The sequence below is a fragment of the Rattus norvegicus genome, chromosome 9 (assembly GCF_036323735.1).
Source record: "Rattus norvegicus strain BN/NHsdMcwi chromosome 9, GRCr8, whole genome shotgun sequence".
NCBI classification, from domain to species: domain Eukaryota; kingdom Metazoa; phylum Chordata; class Mammalia; order Rodentia; family Muridae; genus Rattus; species Rattus norvegicus.
Genome location: NC_086027.1, coordinates 69,248,385 through 69,273,418, shown reverse-complemented (window position 1 = coordinate 69,273,418; position 25,034 = coordinate 69,248,385). Strand labels below are relative to the sequence as shown.

Here is a 25,034-nt window from a genome sequence, read left to right as displayed (position 1 = left end):
TCGGAGGTAAGAGGATATCAGATCCCTCAGAGCTGGAATTACAGGTATTTGTGATCTTCACAACATGGATACTAGGATGTTAAGCCATTTCTCCAGCCCCTATATATAAATCTTATAAATTACTGCCAGAAAACTTAGACAATATTTTACTCAATTTTATAATGGCAGTTTTTTTGAGGGAGGGGGCTGGAAAGAGGACTGGGCAGTTGGAAACACTAGCTGTTCTTGAGAGGACCCAGGTTCAGTTCTTAGCACCCACATGACACCGACAGTTGTCTCTACAGCTCCAGAGGATCTGACTTCTCTTCTGGCCTCAGTAATAGCAGACATGCAAGTGGTACACAGACGTACATGCAGGCACAACACTCATGCATGGCAAACGTCACATTTTTTTTTTTTGGCTCTTTTTTTCGGAGCTGGGGACCGAACCCAGGGCCTTGTGCTTCCTAGGCAAGCGCTCTACCACTGAGCTAAATCCCCAACCCCAAACGTCACATTTTAAACGTCACAAATACTATTTTCTTCTTTGAGACAGTTCTACCCCTTATTACTCATAATACATGCGACCGAATGGCTTTCTAGTGTCCCCTATGCTTTCTATAAGTTATGTATTGTGTACTCACTGTGCGGTGAGTACCAGCTTCTACTTACTGCTTTTTCTTATCTTTCATTGAAGAAAAAATCATCACTGAATGAAATATAGAAGGAAAAAGCACAGAGAAAATATAGATGACAAGTGATCTCGCCATCAGAGATAAGACAACTAAAATCACCGCATGTATCTCTGAATACATATTAGAATTTGAAGATGAGGGGCTGGGGAGACGGCTCAGAGTTTAAGAGCACTGACTGCTCTTCCAGAGGTCCTGAGTTCAATTCCCAGCAACTGCGTGGTGGCTCACAACCACCTGTAATGGGATCTGATGTACATGCAGGCATCTACATAATAAATAAACCTTTAAAAAGCATTTGAAGATGAGACCTTGGCTGTAGATCCAAGGTAGACTACCTGCCAACTGGTACCACCCCAAACCAGTTAATTATAAGTGGCTACACTAGCCGGGCAAACATGGTGGTGGTCGCCTTTGATCCCAGCAGGTGAGTTCAAAGCCAGCCTGGTCTACAGAGTGATTTCCAGGACAGCCAGTGCTACACAGAGAAACCGTGTCTAGAAAAGCCAAGGCGGTGTGGGAGGAGAGAGTGGCTAAGCTTACCCTCTTGATACTGGTTTTTCCGAGTGGTGTTTTTATCAAGTGACCCATCTAGAAAGCCTTTTCCAATCTCAGACCACACCTAAAAACAAGAAAGCATGTAAGTACTATGTGTGGTGTACAGATTTCCTACATATTAATGTTGAGTGATATAAACTGTTGGGTCCTGAGGTTCTCCCTTAGCAGCATATCTGAGCGCCTCAGCTGTTCCTTTGCAGCTGACTGCATGATCATTTGGTCCGAGGTTTCTGAGAACAGGGCTCAGATATGTTTTAATGATTTCAATCAAGGCTCTTTCAAACTAATTTCAGCTGGCATATGAAAACGTCCCATTCTTAAAAGCAGCACCCATGGGGTAGAGGGCGTATGTGGGCTGAGGATGGTTGGTAGAACACCTGTTTAGCATTGGATTGGATCCCCAGCAGGACAGAACCTGGATGTGGTGAGCCCTGCCTGTAATCCCAGATGGTGGGAGGAGGATTGGAAATTCAAGGCCATCCTTGGCTACATAGAGACCAGCCTGGGCTACATAAGACCCTCGACATATGTTCCTCACCACACTCAAACCCACCCCCAAAAAAAGGAGAGGAGGAAAAAGAAACAGAGACCAAAAGGCAGCAGAGTGAGATACGTATTTTATTATACATATCTTATCCCCTCAGATAGGAGGGCATTAAATAAATAACAAGTAATTATCAATTTTTATTTCACTGGAGATACTGATAAACATTAACTTAAGCCCAGCAAGTGTTAAAATTTAGTTTCATATTTGAAGACAATAAGCAGAAAAAATACTTTTAAAACTGGTCACTAGTTAAGAAACAAATCCTTAGTAACAATTCAAAAACTCTGAAAAAAAGAGGAAAAACACACTAATGAATGGATAAATATTTTTAGAATAATAGTTTAACTGTTTCTAATACTTACCTTAAAAGTAAGTCAGGTAGTGGTGACACACACCTTTACTCCCAGCACTCAGGAGGCAGAAGCAAGAGAATCTCTGTGAGTTCAAGGCCAGCCTTGTCTACAGAGTGAGTTCTAGGACAGCCAAGGCTACACAAAGAAACCCTGTCATGAAAAACGAAACCCCACAAAAGTTATTAATGTGCACATTTCATAGTATTTGAATGTAAAAATTAAATTTGCAAAATGTGGAGATGGCTCAGCTGTAAATCATTTACCTTTTGTGTGTGAGTACCTGAGCCTGACTCCCACACAGAAAAGCAGAGGATTGGAGAAAAGGCCCAGGGTTTAAGAGTGTTTGCTACACAATCATGAGGACCAGAGTTTGGAACTCAGCGTCCCTTTAACAAGCAAAATGCCTGTAACTCCAATACCCTCTTCTAGGCTCCATGTATGCACAAATGCACCACTGCACATACATGTGTATGAACCAGTGATATAAATCCTTTGTTTGTATGTGGCTGACCTAGAACTTACTTTGTAGACCAGGCTGGCCTCAAACTCAGAGATCTGTCTGCCTGTGCCTTCAGAGTGCTGGGATTAATGACATGTGTTACCACCACCCAGCTAAAATAAATTTTTTTTTTTTTCGGAACTGGGGACCGAACCCAGGGCCTTGCGCTTGCTAGGCAAACACTCTACCACTGAGCTAAATCCCTAACCCGTAAAATAAATATTTTTAAGAGGTTAGTTTTATGTCAACTGGACACAAGCTAGAGCCATTAGAGAGGAGGAGCCTCAGTTAAGGAAATGCCTTTATGAGATCCAGCTGTAAGGCATTTTCTCAAGGGTGGGAGGGTCCGTTGAGGGTGGTGCCATCTCTGGGCTGGTGGTCCTGGTTCTTTAAGAAAGCAGGGTGAGCAAGCCATGAAGAACAAGCCAGTAAGTGGCACCCTCCATGGCCTCTGCATCAGCTCCTGCCTCCAGGTTCCTGCCCTGTATGAGTTCCTGTCCTGACTTCCCTCAGTGATGGACTACAATGTCAAGTGTAAGCTGAATGAACCCTCTTCTTCCCCAGCTTGCTTTTGGTCAGACGGCTTTGTCACAGCTACAGGAACCTGACTAGGAGAGTGGGCGTGAGGACACTGGACCGTAGTCACAGCACTGGGGAGACAGAGACAGATGACATTCGTGACAATGGTATCTGAAGTTGTCCTCTGGCCTCCACACACACGTACATGCACCCATCAACACATATGTATTAAATAGTGACAGGGTAGTACCCTCCAGTTCCTGGTGATTCTTGTTTAGAACTATTTTAACTATTGTTTGATAGTTAAAATACCTTGTTTTAACTATTAGATCCGGTGCGATGGTATACGCCTTTGATCCCAGTAGGGGCGGGAAGAGGGAAGATCTCTGTGAGTTTGAGGCTAGCCTAATCTACATGGCCAGATCGAGGAGAGACAGGGTACACAGTGAGACTCTGTCTCGAAAAAGGAAGGAAGGAAGGAAGGAAGGAAGGAAGGAAGGAAGGAAGGAAGGAAGGAAGGGAGAGAGAGAGAGAGGGAGGGAGGGAGGAAGGGAGAGAGGGAGGAAGGAAGGAAGGAAGGAAGGAAGGAAGAAAGGAAGGAAGAAGGAAAGAAAGAAAGGAAGGAAGGAAGAAAGGAAGAAAGAAAGAAAGAAAGAAAGAGAGGGAGGGAGGAAGGAAGGAAGAAAAGAAGGAAGGAAGGAAGGAAGGAAGAAAGAAAGGAAGGAAGGAAGAAGGAAAGAAAGAAGGAAAGAAAGGAAGGAAGGAAGAAAGGAAGAAAGAAAGGAAGGAAGGAAGGAAGGAAGAAAGAAAGGAAGGAAGGAAGGAAGGAAGGAAGGAAAAAAATCTCTTGTAGACTTAAATAATGTTAGGAATAATTTCTCAAATCTGAGGAGTGGTAGGGTTCATGACCTACATATGATTTCAGAAAATAAGTGCTCTCATGTTGAAACTAATTTAAGGACTCCACATGTGAGTATAGGAAAGACAGTGCTACTCAATTTAGACTGAGTTAGTCTCGCTGCTAATCACGCTCACCTCATTAGTGTCTTCACGCTCCAATGACTGCGCTGAACTTTCTATGTAAGACACTATCTAGTTCTATTAGCTTCTAGCCTTTCTTTTTTTTTTTTTTTTTTTTTTTTTTTCCGGAGCTGGGGACTGAACCCAGGGCCTTGCGCTTCCTAGGTAAGCGCTCTACCACTGAGCTAAATCCCCAGCCCCTAGCCTTTCTCTTCCCTTTAGAATTTTTTTTTTTTTTTGTTCTTTTTTTCGGAGCTGGGGACCGAACCCAGAGCCTTGCGCTTCCTAGGTAAGCGCTCTACCTCTGAGCCAAATCCCCAGCCCCTTCCCTTTAGAATTTAATATTACTTTTATAACACACTGGTTAAGTTTTAAATTTTTTAAATTTAATTAGACACTTTTTACATTTCAAAAAGTATTTATCTAAAAAGAAAACACACACACACACAAACACTACACCAATTAGCTTCCATTGTTCTTGTTAGATCAAAAAGAAGATGCTTAAATGTTAAGGCACACATTTGGGAAGATGGCTCAGTTGGTAAAATGCCTGCTATGCAAACATGAGAACCAGAGCCCCGGCATCCACACAGAAAGCCAGCCACAGCTACCGCACACCTATAACCCTGTGCTGAAGGATGCTCAGAGCCCAGGAGCTCCCTGGCCAGTCAGTCTAACTAATCCACAAGCTGAGGGCTTTGGAAGAGATACTGTCTCAAAACTAAGATGAAACAAATTAAGAGGAAGATACCATCACATACATGGGTATACATGCACAAATAAACGCCACACACACACACACACACACACACACACACACCTTCTTCAGAGGTAAAGTCAACATTCGACTACTCAGCCTGATGAAAGAATCATTTTTTCCTTGACTCACTACTCACTGTGCCGTGAATCTTTTGGAATCGGATGACTTCCTGTTCACCTTCAAATGTGTCACCCAGTACCATCCGTGTGACAAACTTCAAAGCAAAACCAAGCATATGCTGGCTCAGAGGTATGTGCTGGGTCTCTGGGTAGGACAGCCATTTGTCTAATAATTCTTCTGAGAGCTGAAAAGAACAGAAAAATAACACTTTATTTTGCGCTCCCTAAATCTTACAAGGGATTCAGTAAGACGGCCATGTAAATAAACTGTGTAACCAAATCAAGCAGGCAGGCATTCCTGGCTGTGTCTCAGCTGCAATCTGCAATGGTTTGGCCTTCACTTCAGTAAAAATAAAAACGATTTCTAAAATAAGACAGAATAAATACACTACAATAAACATAGAAAATATAAGCTAAAAATTCAGGATGGAAATAATATTATATCTAATGGACTTTAAACAGAATAAAAAATATTAATGTCGATTTCAAACAGTAGAGATTTATTTACCCAAGTGGCTGTGACTCAATCCACAAGTGTGACAATGTCAAAGTGCTGGACACCGCTCTAAAAGGAGGAACCTCTCAGAGCCTCTGTCAGCCTTTCCCTCCCCACAGACTTATCAAATTCCCTGTGAAATAAAAACTATGTAGTAAAAGACTACGAACTTGACAGCACAGCAAAATAAAACCTTGATTTTACCTTCAGCTGTGACCCTGCAGTCACTTGCAACAATGTATCTAACCTAAGTTCAGATGTTCCACATCTGAGCTGGGACAACACTCCCCACTCTGCATGGCTGGGAGACCCGACCCATGTTACAGGAAACAGTAAAGGCTTTCTGAGCCAGTGTATGCAAAGACCTTGGTGTGGCACAAACTACAGCTATACCTCCTTTTCTTAAGGAATTACAAGTAAGTTCTATAAAAAAAGAGAATATTCAAAAGAAAAATATTTAGCATCTCTTAGACATATACCTCCTTAAAGGGAACATTAATATAAACTTAATCTGTGGAAAAACAGGAGGTAGTACTTAAAAAGGATTTTTTTTAAAGATTTATTCATTTATTGTATATATAAGTACACTGTAGCTGTCTTCAGATACACCAGAAGAGGGCATCAGATCCTATTACAGATGGTTGTGAGCCACCATGTGGTTGCTGGGAATTGAACTCAGGACCTCTGGAAGAGCAGTCGGTGCTCTTAACTGCTCAGCCATCTCTCCAGCCCCTTAAAAAGGATTTCAAAGTACCAAGTTGATATATATTTTTTTTTACAATAACTTTGGGGTCAACTAAAACACAATGCTATGCAGATTCAAAATTACTTCCAGGTTGATGGTGTAGCTGGGTGGACGATCACATGCCCAGCATACATCAGGTCTGGGGTTCAATCCCCACCACCATAGATACAACAAAAATATTAATTTCATGCCACCAACAAAATAACCCCACACACCGCAGTCTCTCTTCGCCTAAGGATTTTTAGCTGCTCTAGAAATATTAAGTGGAGAACTCTGGAAATCATTTCTAAGTTACACGCTTCATGTTGTTCAGAGAATTGTGATTAACTCTCATACAGTCCTGCTCTGCCCTGCCCAGGATGAGAATCTAACACCTAACACGCTGGCGCTGTGTCTGACCCAAGTTCCACTGCCACCACTGCCGCCTAAGAAAAAGAGCTTGTATGGGAGTTGATGCTGCACGAGTTTGGGAGAATTCACTGGGAGTCCAGAACATGTGCTCCTGGGTGGGGTGACGTATTACCAGCGTGTCTATTCATGTGCATGCCCACAGATCTTCCACAGGCTCAGAAAGACCTGAAGGCCTCAGCTTCATATCTGGCAGACGTCAACATCTGTGCAAGCAGGAAGTAAAAGTTAAGGTTGGCTATAAAGAGCTGGATAAGTGGTAAGGGGCTCCCAGCACAAAGCCAGTCTACGACCAGTGACAGAGCTTTCCCTTTTTTTCCCTCCCTTTCTTTCTTTCTTTCTTTCTTTCTTTTTTTTTTAAACATGGTTTCTCTATGTAGCCCTGCTGTTGTGGAACTCACTCTGTAGACCACTTGGCATCAAATGCAGAGATCGGTCCAGTCCTACCTCCCCAGTGCTGGGATTAAAGGCACGAACAACCGCCACCACACAGCTTTGCCTCCTTTTCTCACTGGTGTCAAGCTTTGTGCTGAACCTGTCAAGACCCTAGCTGAACGCTAAGATGTGGGAGCAGGTATCTCAGAGTCCACAAAGATGGTTTTGGAAAGACTGAACGAGTGACAAATAGCAATCCCACACTCGGCTGCCCCAAAGCCCAGGCAGGTGGCGAGCAGGATACTCAGAGCAGCCACGCGTAAGTCAAGTGTGCAGCTTTAAATCTGAGAAACACGGGCTGGAGAGACGGCTCAGCGGCTAACAGCAATGGCTGCTCTTCCAGGGTCCCGAGTTCAATTCCCAGCAACCACATGGTGGCTCACAACCATCTGTAAAGAGATCTGATGCCCTCTTCTGGTGTGTCTGAAGACAGTAACAGTGTACTCACATACATGAAACAAATAAAAATCTTTAAATTCCAGAAACACAAGGCACACAAATAAAGAAGAAAGCACACCGATCCACAGGAAATAAATACCCCAGGGAAACTCCTCTGAGGAAGTGGAGGCAGCAGACCAGAGAAGAACAGGGCTCTCTGTGGGGCTCTTTTCCTTTTGTCTGTTTGTCTTGTTCAATTCCAAAGACAGCTTTGTTTTATCTTATTATAGTTTATCTTGTTATGTTTTATTATTATCTCTTATGAGCCTGTTTGTTTTCTAAAGAGACAGAAAGGAAGTGGGTCTGTATGAGAGGGAGGTGGGGAGGTTCTGGGAGGTGGAGAGGTTCTGGGAGGAGCAGAGGCAAGGGAAACCATGCTCAGGATATATTACGTGAGAGGAAAATAATCTATTCTTAAGGAAAAAAAATATGTACATAAAACTCCAAAACATGAAAAAAAGAATAGACTTTTATATCAGTTAGGTTAAACTACAGGCAGAGAACAAAAGAAAACCGGGCTAATGAAGTCTCAGCAAATAACGGCTGTCAATCAAAAAGACACATTAGAGGGCACCACGTAAGCGCTCAGAGCAGAAAAGCACAGGACTAAATACAAAGCCTCACCTGTATTCAACAGTGAGTTGAAGTAGTCAGAGTGGGCCATCCGTTAATTAGTGAACAAATAAAGTCAGAAGACAGCACGCTTAGGTCTGTACGAGTGAGCAGACTCCAGGACGCACACAGGTAATGGAAAAGACAAGGGTGAAAGGGGCCCAACACATGGCTGACAAAAAGTCCCAGGAAAGTTCAATGGGACCATCTTTTAACAACTGAAAAGGCGCATAAGAAACCAGACCTTAACTACATCCACAGTCCACATGGGTAAGCTGAAAATGGACAAGACCTGATCCTATGAGGAAGACATACAGCCTGCAGGCTGAGAGAGGTGCTGAGACCTTAACAAACATCAACTAGGGAAGAGAACTGTCAGTAAGTGCTATTTCACTGCAGTCAAAAACATCTGCTCTCCCCGAGGCAAACGGAGCTAGAGAAGAGCCTTGCAAATGTGGATCTCACAAGAGACCAGCACAGTTCTACTCTTGGAACTCAGTAACAGTAATGAAGTAAAATATGGACAAAAAGACCTCACATTCCACCCAAATCATATACAGACAGCAGATACTCACCCGGAGAGATCCCCCTGAGGGGGTGAGCGCACGTGTTCTTGCACAATGCCCAGGCTCAATTCCCAGCACACACATGGTTCAAAACCTGCCGTGACTCCTGCCTCAGGGGACCCGATGCTCTCTTCTGACCTTCCAAACACCAGACCCACACATGGTACCCAGAGATGAGTGCATGCAAGCTAAATATTTGTAAATAAGTCTTAAAAGGACCTTATTGATGGTAACTCAGACGTTATAGAAAGAAGAGAAAATAATATTACCAGGTGTGGAAAAACTTTCCCTCTTGAAACGCATGTGTTAATTTGTAAAAGTCATTTTTTGTTCAAAAAATTATTATATATGGCCCATCCCACGATGATAATAATACATACTTTTAAGCAAGGAAAAAAATGTTGCTAGCAGTTTATTTAAAACTTGGGAACCTTTAAAAAAAAAAAGCCATATGGTATTGACATCTTTTTCATGGTAGGGCTTTTTTTTTTTTTTTTTTTTTGAGAGTTATTTTGGAAATGTGTTATAAGCTAGGAAAATACTTTTGGATAGTTATTTTTCTTAAAAGAGTCAAAACCATTTCTTGGGCTAAAAGTTAAGTATTTTCTTTATAAATGTGTTTATCTCGACTGCCAGTAAAACAAATGTGTGCTCAACAGAAGACAAAACAAAACATCACACAAAGCAAGCAAACGGGATGACCAGCCTCACGAATCATTAGGGAAATGCAAATTAAATCATGGGAGACTCCAGGTTTCGCTGGAGTAGCTAAAAGCAGCGGCAGAACAATGCCAGCCCTAAATGCAGTCTTTCAAAAGTGTGGGGGGTTGACTACACACATACACACACACACACACACACACACACACACACACACACACACACACACACACACACGATACACTTTCCTCTTCAAGAACCTTGGCACCAAACCCTGACAGAAGCATTAAGAAAGGAAGCCAGGAGTGGTGGTGCCTTTCATCCCAGCACTTGGGAGGCAGACGCATCTCTGAATTTGAGGACAACCTGGTCTACAAAGCAAACTCCCGGACAGCCAGGGCTACAAAGAAAAACCCTGTCTGGAAAAACTAAACCAAACCAACCAAATAAACAAGAAACCAGAGGGGGGGATTGAGAGAGAGAGAGAGAGAGAGAGAGAGAGAGAGAGAGAGCGCGAGTGCATCCACACCAATTTCCATTGTTTCCACCTAAGACCAGCAACTCAGAAGCACCACCTTTAAAGGAGATGACAGAAGGAAAGAAATAAAGAAAAGCATTAACCATTACCTGGATCAGAACTTTAAAAACAAAGGCTGAAGCTGTAGCTATTGATGGGGTGCATGCTCTGGGAGAAGAAAGGAAAGAATTTAAGCAAATAATATGGAGGGAAAGGGATTCACAGAGAATGCTAATGAAATAGACCTTGTGCCACTTCTCCATTTATTATGGCTCCAATCAGTTCACTCTTTTTGTCTGCTAAGTCTGTGTCCTTTGCTCTGTGGCACAATGTCAGGCTAACAACAGAGGATACCAGAGAGAATTTTTCAGAAAGGAAGTCTTGTTTCCTGTTAGGACCCAGGTAAAAATATCAAGGCCTCGATGGAATGTGAAGGCCTCGATGGAAACAGTTACCTGGCTAATCTGCCATTATAAGGAGACTTTCCCATATGTTTCTGCTGTTACTAGGAAACTTTCTAATGCCAAGACTGATTACATATTCTGCTGTGTCCTGTGCCCGTGGAAACCAATCACGGTAGAAGTCAGTAGAACTGTTTTGTCGTTACACACGGTAAGCTTGGACCCGAACCAACCACCTGACAAACAGCACTGCCTGTCTGCACCTGTGTATAAGCTTTCATGGTGTGAGCTGCGCCTGGGATGAACCCCATCAGGGGAGAGACCCCTGCATCAGTATAAGAAACTATCTGGAATAAGACTTCCATTCTGAGCAGTGGCTGAGTAAAGCTTAAGTTCCCAAGACTCCCTGAGAACTGACATCCTGCTTGGCAGAAAGAGACATGCACATAGGTAACTGACATCCTGGTGGACAAGTTAAGACATGAATGCTAGACGTGGCAAGTGCCCTGCCACAGCTGAGTTCCCCACCCAAAGGGGGCAGGATAAGTGTACAACAAAGACAAGTTCCTAAGGAAATCCCCTATTTCTAAATCCTGATCAGTGAAATAACTTGGCATAGATGTTTGTAGATTTGGGGCTTAAGAAACCTGTAGGGGAGCTGGAGAGATGGCTCAGTGGTTTTAAGATCACTAACTGCTCTTCCAGAGGTCCTGAGTTCAAATCCCAGCAACCACATGGTGGCTCACAACCATCTGTAATGGGATCTGATGCCCTCTTCTGGTGTGCATGAAGAGAGCCACAGTGTACTTATATATAATAAATAAATACGTTTTTTAAAAAAATACAAAAACCCTGTAGGATCTTAACTCGGGGTCAAGGTTCAGTTCCTAAATCTAGACCATGGCCCTGGTCGCTCAGTCCTGCTCAATAAGCCATCCCTGTCTGAGTGAGATCGGTGTTCGTGTGAATTGTGAGGTGATCCCTGGTGCTTACTCAGCACGTTTTTGCAAAGCCCGTGGCTCCTCTGTACCACCATCTGCAGTGCACTGGCGAGCTCCCACCGCAGCTCTGCCTTAAAGGGCCCGGCTCCTGCAGAACCACCTTCAGTGATTCTGGCTTCCCCCTGGTCTTTCACAGAGACCTGCAGCCAGCAGCTTGTTTTGCTGTCTGCTAGTCAAGCTACTCCTCAGGGAGCCATCTTTCTACGAACGCCCTCCCCAGAGGATCAGAGGAGGATTTCCAGTGCATTTTCATGTGGGTCACAGACTCTACATGCCACTGGCAGCTGTGGACACATTTGGCAGGGACGGGCTCACTGCGGGGATGAGGATCCCCAGGGCTGCTGACTGCTCTCCCACCGTCTCTGGAGCCTTCTGTTCTGACCAGACACTCTTACTGCTCCAACCTCTTCTCTCTATTCAGTTCACCGGGAGCTTCTGCTCTCTGACTGGACTCACTGACAAAGAGGTATAGAGACATATAGGCCAGCACTATGTATGACTCATTAGATAAAGGCCTTTGTCAACATAACCTGACTTTGATCCCTGGAACTCACACAGTAGAGCTCCTCAAGTTGCGCGCACACACACACACAGACACACACACACACACACACACACACACACACACACATACAAGGCCCAATCTCTGATATCTGAAACCAGGAGAAAATGGATGTCTCTGCGGATATAAAGAGTAAATTCACTCCTCTTCTTCCTCCTCCACCTCCTCCTCCTCAGGCCCTCAACAAGTTGAATGATGGCCACTTTCACTGGTGCTCACAGCCTCTGGAAATATCTCACGGATGCAGCTGTTCTGAGCATCCTTTAGCTCAATTTCATTCCCAGGCAAAGTCAACATCACATGGTCTTCAACAGGAACAAATGCTTTTGCCACCATGAGCTAGGACATCTCGTCTTGAAAAGTGTGAACTCAGCCACAGGGACGCACATGCCTTTAAGCTCAGTTCTTGGGAGGCAGAGGGAGGCAGGTCTCTTTGATTTCAAGGCTAGCCCGGTGTACATAGTGAGGTCCAGGGCAGCGAAAAGTACACAGTGAGGCCTGGCTTCAAACGAAACAAAGCAGTGGTGCTTCATTACATTTTCCCCAGCAACTAACACTCCACCTGTGGGAGCCGCCTCAGGGAATCGAGCCGCTGGTCTTGCATTTTCTAGGTAAAACCTGAGTTATAGCCTCAGACCTATGTCACCTTGACATAGCTCCCGGATCAATGCTAACCTTGTTAGTCATTTCATTCTAACCCGTTATCTAGACCGACTGTCATTCATGTATTTAATCTGTTGCTGGACATTTAGGCTCTCCCGATTTCTGCTATGGTTAAGTGACTGAAACGTAAACTTTGAATACAACTCTGACTGCATGCGGCCTCGTAAGGCCAGCTGAGTGAGAAGTAATGCTGCCGTACGCCTCTTTGCTATGCTGCCTCTGGACCCCTTGTATCCGCGTACTCCCTCCTCGGTGTTACAGTTCTGGAGCCCCAAGGCCTTGACAGCGCTCTATGCTATAGTTTCAAAGCTTCTCAGTCAAAAAACAAGAAGAAAAACAACAGTGTCAACATTGCTTCATCTGCCCTGAGTGGTTCCAGTTATTGGCTGTTTACGCCTCCTCCACACAGGGCGCTCCCATTCCCTTTTTCCTCAGGTCCTAAAGGAGCTTTGTCACATGGCTGGTTTGACAAAGAACCCTGGGCGACCACACAGTGAGCAAACTAAATGTAAATCGCTCTCTTTCTTAAATCACTTATCTCACAAGCTGGGCTACGACCTGTCCCCGCTTTAGCACAGCGTGTCTCACACCTCCCGAAGCTGAGACCCTTCAGTGCAGCTCTTCATATTGTGGTGACCCCAACCACAACGCTACTTCCACTGCTACTACACAGCTGTCATTCTGGCGGGGTTGTGACATCATAGTGTAAATATCTGATATGCAGGATGGTCTGAGGTGAGCCTGGTGAAAGGGTTGTTTGACCCCCAAAGGGGTTGTGACCCACGGTGGAGACCCACGGCCTTAATCCATCTGTTTTGTGGGACTCTACAAAGTAATGCATATATTATAACTGATGTACCCAGCCCCTTTTCTGCTCTCTCGGCAAGCATAACTAGTTCACCTGCTGGATTACATGGATCCCTTTTAGTGTGTGAATGTGGCTAACTCGGGTGAGAAGTCTAGTGAGGTCTGTTTGATAATTCAGTATTGCATATTGACTTAATATAGCAGAGACGTCCAAATAGAAGACAAATGCTTACTTTCCTAAATGACATCTTTCAAACCTCTCCTTAAGTTCTGTCACGTGTGGTCAAGGTTAACAGGGATGACAGTTGGTTGGTTCTAGCGGTCGTCACAGGGTTATCTCCACTGCGAGGTGTAATTACAAGTTATCCTTACATAAGCGAATCTCATGTGCCTGATGTATGAACTGTCAAAACCCAAAAACACGTGCTATTACACAACAACTTACAAACATCCTGGCAGTGATCGCATTAAAATACTATGGTAATTTCAATGTAACATACATGTATGACAGAAAAATTATCCCTCAGTTATACCTGGGGGCAGGATTACAGTTTAACAGACAGGAGTCAGAATTTGTTTGTTTGTTGAAATAGTCTAAACAGCCTCAGCCAGACAAGGCAGCAGTTGAGTTCAAAGCCAGTATGGAAGTTCCAGGACAGCCAGAGCTACATAGAGACCCTGTCTCAAAAAAAGGAGGGGAGGGAAGGGGAAGGGGGGAGGGGAGGGGAGGGGAGGAGGAGGGGAGGGAAGGGAGGAAGTTCACACCCTTCCTGTCTCGGCCTCCCCAGGGATGCACCAACTTGCACCAACGATGAGATCATAGGACGTAGAAAATACAAAATGTCTTTGAAAAAAATAAGTGTTTAATAATTATTACAAGATCATTTATATTTTGTTTTGTTTTGTTTTTCCTGTTTGCTTGGCTTTTTTGTTTTTCTGAGACAGGGCTTCCCCATATAGCCCTGGCTGTCCCAGAACTGGCTCTGAAGACCAGGCTGACCTTGAAATCAGAGATCTGCCTGCCTCTGCCTCCCGAGTGCTGGGCTTAAAGATGTGTACCACTATGCCCAGCAATTATTAATGTTTCAAAAAGTGACTTTTAAATCTGCCTTGCATTAGGACATTAGCTATAGTATTGAAGAGTATAATAAAATTAGCCAAGCAAATCTATATGAGGGGACGACCAAGCTACCAGGAGGCATAGCCTTGTGGGTCAGACATAAGCTCTCTGAGACCAGACTACCTGATGGCAAACCTTTCCCTATCATTTATTAGGATGATGATCTCAGACAGACTACTCGGTCTCTTCACCTGTAAAATGGGAATAATAATAACACCTACCTATAAAATTATCAAGGATTTAGTGAGTTAATATAACCAATTAACTTGAAATGTTTGGATATAAATATCTGTACTACTCTATCAGTTAAGTCAATTCTTACAGTCTAAAATCCAGAAGGACTTGTTTCATCAGAACACAGCCCAAAAGACATGCAAAAGGCAGCATAGGTGCGCAAAAGAGAGCGAGGACACTCACAGAATTCGGGTGGAGATTTATGCCACGTTTAGGACATCGAGGAGCCAGAGCGCAGGGGGGAAGATTCGGTCGTCACGGACCACACGACTCAGGTCTGCGCCAAGGACACTAAGAAGCAGAACGCCTCACTGTGGTGACATGAAGCACGTGACTTGCTTTAAGGTTGTAACTCTGGTGATTGTCAGTGCTGTCGTGCTTGACAGAACTGCTGCGGTCAAACGGCAAAGCTCTCGCCAAGCGCCGCTCAACACGTCCTTGCCAGCTGATCACTTAACAACACTTTGTACTTATGACTGAGGTATTTGCTTTTCTGAGACATGGCTTCCACTGCTCAGACTCAAACTCAGCCTTCCTACGATTCCCACTAATACATAAGTATGCATAGTGATATACGCTGAAATTGTGATATATTTATACAGTTAGTTTCTGTGTTTTCCGTAACAATCACGTTACCTTGATAAATTATTTTAATAGGTCAAAGGTGAGTAGATTAGCTTTGGATTGAGGAAAGAATTCTTAGGGTTGAGCAACCCATCACTTGCCTCAGATGCATGAGGTCCTTGAATTAATATCAGCCCTGCAAAGAGGGAGAGGGAAAGGAAGGAAGGAAGGAAGGAAGGAAGGAAGGAAGGAAGGAAGGAAGGAAGGAAAAAGAAAAGAAAAGAAAAAAAAGAAAAGAAAAGAAAGACCCAGAAGCTCGGGATCAGGGGGCGGAAGGCCTGAGGAAGGTGCACAGCTGAGATGTCAGGGACTCGGCAAGGCAGGCAGCTGTAACATCTGCAGCAAGCGCAGGCATTGGTGTGGCCGGCAGTGGTGGGTAAGGATGCAGACAAGCACAGGAAGCTGTCCAGTGACACACACAGCTCAGCTCAGAGCCTTTAGGGACAGAAAGGAAATGCTTTGTGCTTAGGCTTGAATATGAGATATCCCCCAGACCAGGGGCAGTGCAGTATTGAAGCTGGATCATGAAGAACTAAATTTAAGTCAATATTCACGGGCTATGGGAGTGTTTGTCTGCCAAGGGGTGTTGGCACCGCCCTCACCCCACCTCACCCCTGCTCCCTGGCTGCTTCAGGTCAGCAGCGTTCCTATACCTGCTTTCCCGCTAGGTTTCCTCCTGCCACAGGCGGAGAGCAGTGGAACCAGCCAGCACAGACAGAAGCCTCAAAACCGTCTACCAAAATACATTCTGCCTCCCTTAAAGTGTTTGCCAGGGACTTTTCCAAAACAACAAAAAGTGACTACTGCAGTATGGGTGAGTGCTGTCCTCAGACTTTGTGAACCAGCTGCAGACTTCCTCAAGATGCTGGGCTCCCCTCCCAGAGACTCAGCATGCCCAAGTGGACCCAGTAATCTGAACCTTCCATGAGACGCCCACGTATGCTCAGGTGCACATCATGCTAAGGCAACACTGCCTCAAGAGCCTGTCTGGCCAGAGAGGCCAGGAAAATGGCTCAGTGGATAGAGTGTGAGGACGTCGTTTGGAATCCCAGCACCCACATAAACGGTGGCCAACTTTATCCCAGAGGCAGGCAGAGACAGGGACTCTCTGAAGCAAGCTAGCTAGTTAGACTAGCCAAATCACCAGAGCCAGCCTCAGTACTTGATGAGGGAAAACACCCAGGGCCCACCTACTGCATCTACACACCACATACCACACACACACACACCACACATACATGCCATAAACACACGCACACACATACATACACACACACACCACATACACACACACACCACACATATACATACACACCATAAACACACGTACACCACATACACACCACACACACACACACCACATACACACACCACACACACACCACATACACACACACCACACATACACACCAAAAACACACGCACACCACATACACACCACACACATACCACACACACACACACACACACACACACCACACACATACACACACCACATACCACACACACACACACACACACCACACACATACACACACCACATACCACACACACACACACACACATACACACACCACACACACACACACACACACACACACACCACATACACACCACACACACACACACACACACACACACACACACACACACACGAGGGGATGTGCAGACAGAGGGTGGGAGGGAGAGTCCTGAAAACAATGTACAAATCAACTGGTAAAGGAAACCTCTTTGGATCCATAAAAGTTCAGGAAAATAAGGATCAGCTCAGAGACGCTATGGAGATGGCTCAGTGGCTGAGAGCACGCGCTGCTCTTCCAGACACCTGACCTCAGCTCCCAGCACTCACGTCCGCTGGCTCACAACCACCTATAACTCCAGTGCCAGGGAATCCAATGCCTCTGGCCTCTGCAGGTACCTGCATTCAGGTGCTCATTCCCACACGCAGACACGTATACCTACCTATAATTACAAATAATAACACCTTTAAAAATGGTCAGCTAAGAAAAATGGGTAAGAAAAGACGGGCAAACATTAGGCATACTAAGTGTAGAAATGCTGTAAACAGGGTTGTCTACACCTGGTAAACACGGTTGTCGATACTGTGTGAACATGATTGTCTACACTCTGTAAACACGTTGTCCACACTGTCAACATGGCTGTCTACACCGTACACCCAGACAAGCCCTACCTTACCTTCAGCAGGAGAGGAAAGTTACTCTGCAAAGCAGCCGTCACAGCATCTCCGTACAGTCTCCTCCTCACGTGGTCCTCGCTCCCACTCCCAGCACCAGACCGATAGCCTAATAGTGACTTCAACATGGTTTCAAATGGGTCCACTGAAACAGACAGATTCAGGATTTCCATATTAAAATAGTCATTCAAAAGAAAAAACAGTCAAGAGAAGTCAGAGTCAGTAGGGTGAAGGGACAGTACAGAGCATAGAGATCCTTCCACAACACCATTAAGTCTTTGTAAGTCTGAACAGGTCAAGGGTCAATAAAAATGGGGAAAACTGTCCTGACCTAGAAATCTGTTGTACTTCATCAACGCCTGCAAAAAGGTCTATGGATATGAGTACAATTTTTAAACAAAGATTTTGTTTCTTTTCTTTTTTTGCGTACTTTGCCTACATGTATGTCTGTGCACCACGTGCACACAGGACCCAGAAATAAAGTGTTGCGTCTTAGAGAACTGGAGCTTGGGCAGTTGTGAGCTTCCCTGTGCGCTGGTAACCGGACCCAGGTCTTTTGTCTATACTGAGCCACACCCGACACACGTACCAAGTTTAAAGCCAAATGGATAATGCTGTGTGTCGTGTTCGAGTATTAGCTGACAAAATCAGCTGTGATTGGTTTCTCTTCTTTCTACTGCTTTAGTAGCTAGACTGTATGTGTGCACACATTTCTGAAAACAATTCAAACACACAAAAAAATATAAAAACGTTGAAATCCTAAATCCCCCTAACTGTTAACAATGTCGGGACTTGCCGACTTGACCAGTAAGGCCAGCCACTGCTGCCTCTCTGGTTCTGCAATGACAAGAGCCTGCCACCACACCTGGCCTTCTGTGTGGGCTCTGGGGACTGGGCACAGGCCCACATGCATCAAGCACTTGATCAGTTGAGTCCCCCGCCCCCGCCCTGAAATGCATTTTGATACAATGAATAAGACAAGGATTTACTTTTTTCCTGAATAGGGACTTGGTTTTCTCAGAAATAGCCACAGCCTTTGTCCTGTTATAGAAAAGGAGTTTTCCTGCGTGCCTGCTCATCACTGAGCCTGTAAGTGCGCCCAGTAGTCCATGAGTCCAATCCTGTCACCAGTGAGGTGAGTGTTCCAGACCTGTCTGGGACAGTTCTGCTACTTCCCTGGTTAATATTCCTTAGACGTCCCCAGCTGCTCACATACGTTAACCCTTCCAGATGGACGCTGGAACCATTGTCTCAGCTTCCCCCAAAAGAACCCTGCTGTAATTTACAACAGGATCAAGTTATGTATAGCTGTAAATTAAAGACAAGATTAACTTCATACCATTGTATCCTTTTAGATGAAACAACCCAGACTTTAATACACACCTAGCACACAGTTCAAAGCATGCGATAAACATTAGCTATGCCCATCCAACAGCCTTCTGTCTTTATAAACATTTAGTCTTCGTAGGTAGGGGTCAGCTGAGGAGAGAGAAGATGTCACTTACAAGTCTTATTGGGGTTGAAATGCTGTTTCAGTGCATCAGCGGTGCCTAAGCTGACCACAAGACGCCTGCCAAACCAGAAAGAGACCACAGGCCCGTATCTTCCATGCAAATTAACCAGGAACTCATGCAAACTCCCACTGTTCACAATGTCTGGAAGATTACCATCTCTGAGAAAAGACAGATGTGGAATAATCAGTGTAACCAGGAAATCATAAAGCCATACGTAGCCGTCTCTGAGGCCTGTGTGGACAGATGGAGGCTCATAAACCTAAATTACGAAATACCCCAAACTCCGATAAGTTCACCGCCCGCGGCTTCTGTAATTATATTGAGATGTGGATTTTTCTGAGGACTTTGAGAATCATGAAAGTGTGTTGTGAAAACAAGGAACATGTGACATAATCCAGAACTACCCAACACCCATCCCACAGCCGCAGGCAGGCTCCCAGCCGGAGGAAACCTAGGGTTGGCTTCAAAGTTCTGTTTTCCCCCAGCTCATTTCTATCCTATCTCCAGCTTTCTCTGAACAGGAAAGGGGAAGTAATGAGTCGGTACCTTTCCTCTCATTTCATAACGAAGGACAAGGTGTATTTCCAGAGGTAAATTAGAAGTACAAAAATTCAAAAAAAAATGAGGAATTTAACGACACAGTTTAGGGCCAAGGCTGTGGTTCAGAGGCACAGCACTTGCTTACCATGCTCTGAGGCCTCGGGTTCAATCCCCAGCACCGTCAACAAAACAAACAACAACAAACCAACACAAAATCATACTTTTGTTTTGATACCAAAAAGGAAGAAATGTCTCTACTTCATAAAAAACAAACAAATGTCCTTACTTTTCTTCAGTTGGAGTAAGCCCTGGAATTCCTGAAGCTTGTCGGGAAGCCTAAATGGAAAACAAGAACAATAAACCAGACGGCCATTGCAGTCCATTGAGCTCCACCAAGACAGCGTCGGGGCACTTGAGAGCCGGACGGGCCCTGGACGACTCTGTGCCTCTCTGAGGAAAATCAACTGAACACGGGCAAAGGAGATCCTAAGAAGCCGAGAGGCAAAATGTCCTTATGCATTCTTTGTGCAAACCTGCCGGGAGGAGCACAAGAAGAAGCACCTGGATGCTTCTGTCAACTTCTCAGAATTCTCCAAGAAGTGCTCCAAGAAGTGGAGCATGTCTGCTCAAAGAAAAGGGGAAATTTGAAGATATGACGAAGGCTGGCAAGGCTCGTTATGAAAGAGAAATGAAAACCTACATCCCCCCCAGGGAGGCCAAAAGAAGTTCAAGGACCCCAGTGCCCCCAAGAGGCCTCCTTTGGCCTCTTGTTCTGTTCAAATCAAAGGTGAGCATCCTGGCTTATCCATTGGTGATGTCGCAAAGAAACTAGGAGAGATGTGGAACAACACTGCCTGGATGACAAGCAGCCCTGTGGGAAGATGGCCGCCAAGCTGAAGGAGAAGTACGAGAAGGATATCGCAGCCTATAGAGCTAAAGGAAAACCTGATGCAGCAAGAAAGGGGCTGGTCAAGGCTGAGAAGAGCAAGAAAAAGAAGGAAGAGGAGGACGATGAAGAGGATAAGGAAGATGAAACGGAAAGATTTTAAGAACCAAAGGGGATGGAGGAAACCAGGGAACAAGGCCTTCTGAGCACAGCTGGGACAATGCACAAACGACCTCACAGGAGGGGAGTGAAGCTCATTCACGGTCAGCATCAGACAGAGCCCCAGCTCGAGAGAAGTGGACACAAACTCCCCTCCCTAACCCAAAAGCTATCTCGAATTGATGACCACTTGTAAATGAAAATCTAGGCTTTTCAACAGTCTCATTGGAGAAGCGAATCACTCTGTGGGCCGAATGAACTGTTAGGGAGAAGGGCAAAACTCTGAAGACGCATGCGTCCTCAGTACCTCTCAGTATACTCCAGCTAGGACATCAGCTCAGCATTCCTCTTTGGAGCCGCTGCTCTCCGATTATCAATGCTGCTGAATTCTGGACCCTGAGCTTCCTCGGCCACACTTGGCTCGACTGATGATTCTTTGCCTTTCTTCAGTCTGACTGCTCCTCCCCAGGCCTCTTTCCAGTCCCCTCCTCCTTACCCCAACTCCCTCTTCAGCCTCTATCTAAATATGGAGAATTCAGGGCTTAGTCTTTGGGCCTCTTCTCTCCTAGATCTAAGTTTGTCAGGAGACTAGAACTTCCCAGCTTCAATATAATACATACATACACTGGCAGTCCCCAAAATGTCTCCAGTCTGGCTTTTTACCTTAAACCTCAAGACTTTCTTACTTTGATTATCGTACCACTTGGATGTCAAACAGCATCTTAAACCTGGCTTACACAACCCCAAACTTCTGATCTCTATGAAACCTCACTAACTCCCACCAAGATAAAAAGCAAAGAAAACCCTCCCTTTCCCTGGGGTCAAATCCATTCTTCCATCTACCCCCCCCATGTGTTTTCTTCCAGTTTCACTCAGGTTCACATTTTTTTTAAGAATTATTATTTTTTTAAAAGATTTATTTATTTATTATACATAAGTACACTGTAGCTGTCTTCAGACACACCAGAAGAGGGCATCAGATCCCATTACAGATGGTTGTGAGCCACCATGTGGTTGCTGGGAATTGAACTCAGGACCTCTGGAAGAGTAGTCAGTGCTCTTAATCGCTGAGCCTTCTCTCCAGCCCCTAAGAATTATTTTTATTTACTTATTTTATGTACATGAGTACACTATCACTGTCTTCATGACACCAGAAGAGGGCATAAGATCCCATTACAGATGACTGTGAGCCACCATGTGGTTGCCGGGAATTGAACTCAGGACCTCTGGAAGAGCAGTCAGTGCTCTTAATTACTGAGCCATCTCTCTGGCCCAGGTTCATGTTTTATACCCAGGCTCACTGGCTTTATCTTAACAATGTTGTAGTTCTCACCATGTGCTACGGCACCCGGGGTCCAAGCACACACCATCTCACACCAAAATGACAGTAGTTATCCTTCCAACTACTCTCTCTGCTCCTACCCCTGCCCCAGCCCCATAATTACGGTCCATTCTCAACACAGTAGCCAGAATGACTATCATAAAACTTACCTAATAATATTAAGATTGTTCTGAACTGAGGTCCCACTACATTGCCCAAGATGGCTTCAAGCACAAGATCCTCCCCGAGTAGCTGGGAATTAGACACGGCCAGCTCACAAATTAAAGTTCTCTTTTAAAGCCAAAAATTCTTTAGTTCAAAGATTTGCATTCATTTAAAAAGAATGAAGATTTTGCCACATATTTTAAAAATATTTTTTAGTATACAAATTTTAAAATTTAAGACAAGGGCTCATGTGATCCAGGCTGGCCTAGTTCAGAGGTCCTGAGTTCATTTCCCATTTTGGAAGAAATTCTTGAACTTTCCTGCCTCCACCATTCAAGAGCTAGGATTATAGGCCCCACACAGCATTCCCAGTTTTTCTTAAAACTAAAATAGCCACTTTTCTAATGACACCCTCCAGTAGAACGCAGACTAAACGTCCTTTGAATAGCTTTTCGGCCATTTACACCTATCTGTCTTTCCTGTTTGGTTTTACATTCGCTCCAGCCACATGGATCTAGCTTGCTAGGACACAGTTCTCTTATTCCCGAAGGCCTGAACTTTCACCTTCTCCGTATCAATGTTTTGTTTCTCATGAGTTCAGGTGTGGTTTCTGTATTAGTCTAACTCATCACCAGCTCTCAACAGGACACTTCTAAGAGGTGTCTCCATCACCAGTAATCTACCCGGGGCCGTTCACTACCTTGCAATTTTTCCATATATCCACCACACTTTGTAAATATATTCTTTTAAAGACAGGGTTTGATGTAGTCCAAGGTGGTCTTTGAGCTCCCATTCCATCCTCCGGCCTCTACCTCCCACATCCCATCCCATGCTAGGATTATAGATATAAGCAACGCCCGGCTTTATACAATACACTTTAAGGAAGTTTCCTTAACCACTAACTCCGGAGCCTTGACAGCTTCCCCGCTGAAAAGGACAGGTAGATAAAGTTTGCGTTGGCGAGCTCAGCTCGCCCATTCCAACAATGGTGCGGGGGCAGATGCAGGGGGCTGCTAGGAAAAGACCGAAGGAGTTCCTCCCCTGACGTGGCAGCAAACGGGATTGGGGTTTGAGGGCGTCAATGTCCCCAAAGGCACCCGAGGTAATTGAGTGCTGCCTCGGAAAACCGGTACCGCACACAAGGAACGCGGGACCCCGCCCAGGACCACAGCCCACGACCAGAGCACGCATGCGCACGGGGAACGCACGCCAGGGTGGCCCCACGTGACTCTCCCGCGAGCGCTCCCCGCAGACCGGCCGCCCGGGTCCTCGCGGCGCAGGCGCAACCCCGAATGTCGCCTCGGAGGTTACCGGGTAGAGGTACAGCACCGCTCCCACCAGCGCCAGCAGGAACGTCACGGCGAAGATGGCGAAGTCCAGCATGCTTCCTCCCGCCCGTCCGCGCGGTCGCCGGCTTTGCCCTCCGCGGTGGCGCCCGCGGCTGGAGAAGGAGGTGGCATCCGGATATCAGCGAATCGGAGCCGCGGTCGCCCCGCCACGCCTGCGCTGGGCGTCACCCCTGTTCTGTTGGCGACTGCTCCACAGGCCACAAGGAAACCTCCAGGCCGGGATCCCACCCTGGCCTGTCTAGAGGCAAGCTACCACACCAGTCCGCTTGCAGGAAGTGGTCTCAATACTACATTTCAGTGCGACTCACAACCCAAACCAGTCTAACCAGGACACCTGAATGGCTGAAGAGCTAGGCACCGTTAGATGCTCCTTATTGCTCAAAAACATCCAGTGAATGTGGTTGGGTTTTGTTTTTTGACTAGATAACACTATATATCCCTGTATAGCTTGGAACTATGTAGACCAGGCTGGCCTCGGACTAACAGAGCTATGCCAGTCTCTGCCTTCCTGGTTCTGGAATTAAAGGCGTTAGCCACGGTGGCAGACAGTGGGTAGGATTTCTGGCCACAGTGGCAGACAGTGAGTGGGTAGGATTTCTAGCTGTTACTTCCGATTTGCAGTACATTCCTTGAGTTTTTCAAGCTCCGTTTTTTGTTTTGTTTGTTTGTTTGTTGTTTGTTTTGTTTTTGTTTTCTATGTAAAACTGAAAGCCAGAGGCTGGGAAGGTAGATTGGTAGAGTGCTTTTCTAGTATGTACGAAGTCCTGATTCTGTCTCAACACCACATAACTTGGGGTGGCACACATTTGTAATCCCAGCATCCAGGAGGTGGAGGCAAGAAAATCAAGTGTCATTCCCAACTACATACCGAATTCCTGGATTACCTGAGCCCCTGCCTCAGCAAATCAAAATCAAATCCTTCAGAATAATACCATATAGAGTCACCAGTGGTAGGGTACTACTGGATGTTCTATGGTAAGCGCTGAGCAGTGAAAGCATTTCAAGCATTGATTGATCAGAGCATTACTACTATAATTTGAGATCCTTCTGTTCTATCTGACCCAGAAATTTTGACATGGATTAAGGCAAGGCAAAGCCCGCTGCTTATTGGCACGACATTTAGTGGAAGCATTCTAAAACAGTTTATAGACTGTGACGCTTGAATATCAAAGCTTCACACAGCAAGCTGGCGAGTCATTGGGAGTTGCATTTAGAGCTCCTATGATAAATGACTACGGCATAAGCAGGAACCACCCCTCACTGAAAAATGCCTTATCTTTTTGAAGCTGTAACAACACTTCTACTCAAGATTTCCTTGATTGGAAATCACCTGTTTTCCTCCTGAGACAAAGTTGTCTGTGCTGCTCAAGCTGACCTCAAACCTCTGATTTTGTCTTCGTTTACAAGCCGCTGGAATTCTAGCCATGCACCACCACACACAGCAAAAGCTGTACTTTTAACTCTGAATGTATTTCAACTGCCCTGAGTGTTTCAAGGGTTCGTTTCTAAAATCAATTTTAAAGACATTTCCCATCAAAATGACGATCCACATCTACAACAGACGAGATTTT

At 45.2% G+C, this 25,034-nt stretch overlaps 1 protein-coding gene across 4 annotated transcripts in view; it reads right to left on the bottom strand.

Moving 5' to 3' along the window:
- Nucleotides 1-23,578, bottom strand: part of Cyp20a1 (cytochrome P450, family 20, subfamily a, polypeptide 1) — a 49,306-nt gene extending 25,728 nt beyond the window's left edge. The window contains 6 exon segments of one of the 4 annotated variants that reach the window (NM_199401.1): nucleotides 1,215-1,293; nucleotides 5,064-5,231; nucleotides 17,532-17,674; nucleotides 19,035-19,201; nucleotides 19,870-19,919; nucleotides 23,426-23,546. In NM_199401.1, coding sequence (NP_955433.1) covers nucleotides 1,215-1,293; nucleotides 5,064-5,231; nucleotides 17,532-17,674; nucleotides 19,035-19,201; nucleotides 19,870-19,919; nucleotides 23,426-23,497 — 679 coding nt within the window. In that variant the 5' untranslated portion in view covers nucleotides 23,498-23,546. 4 annotated transcript variants of the gene reach the window in all.
- Between the last annotated feature and the right edge of the window lie 1,456 nt (nucleotides 23,579-25,034).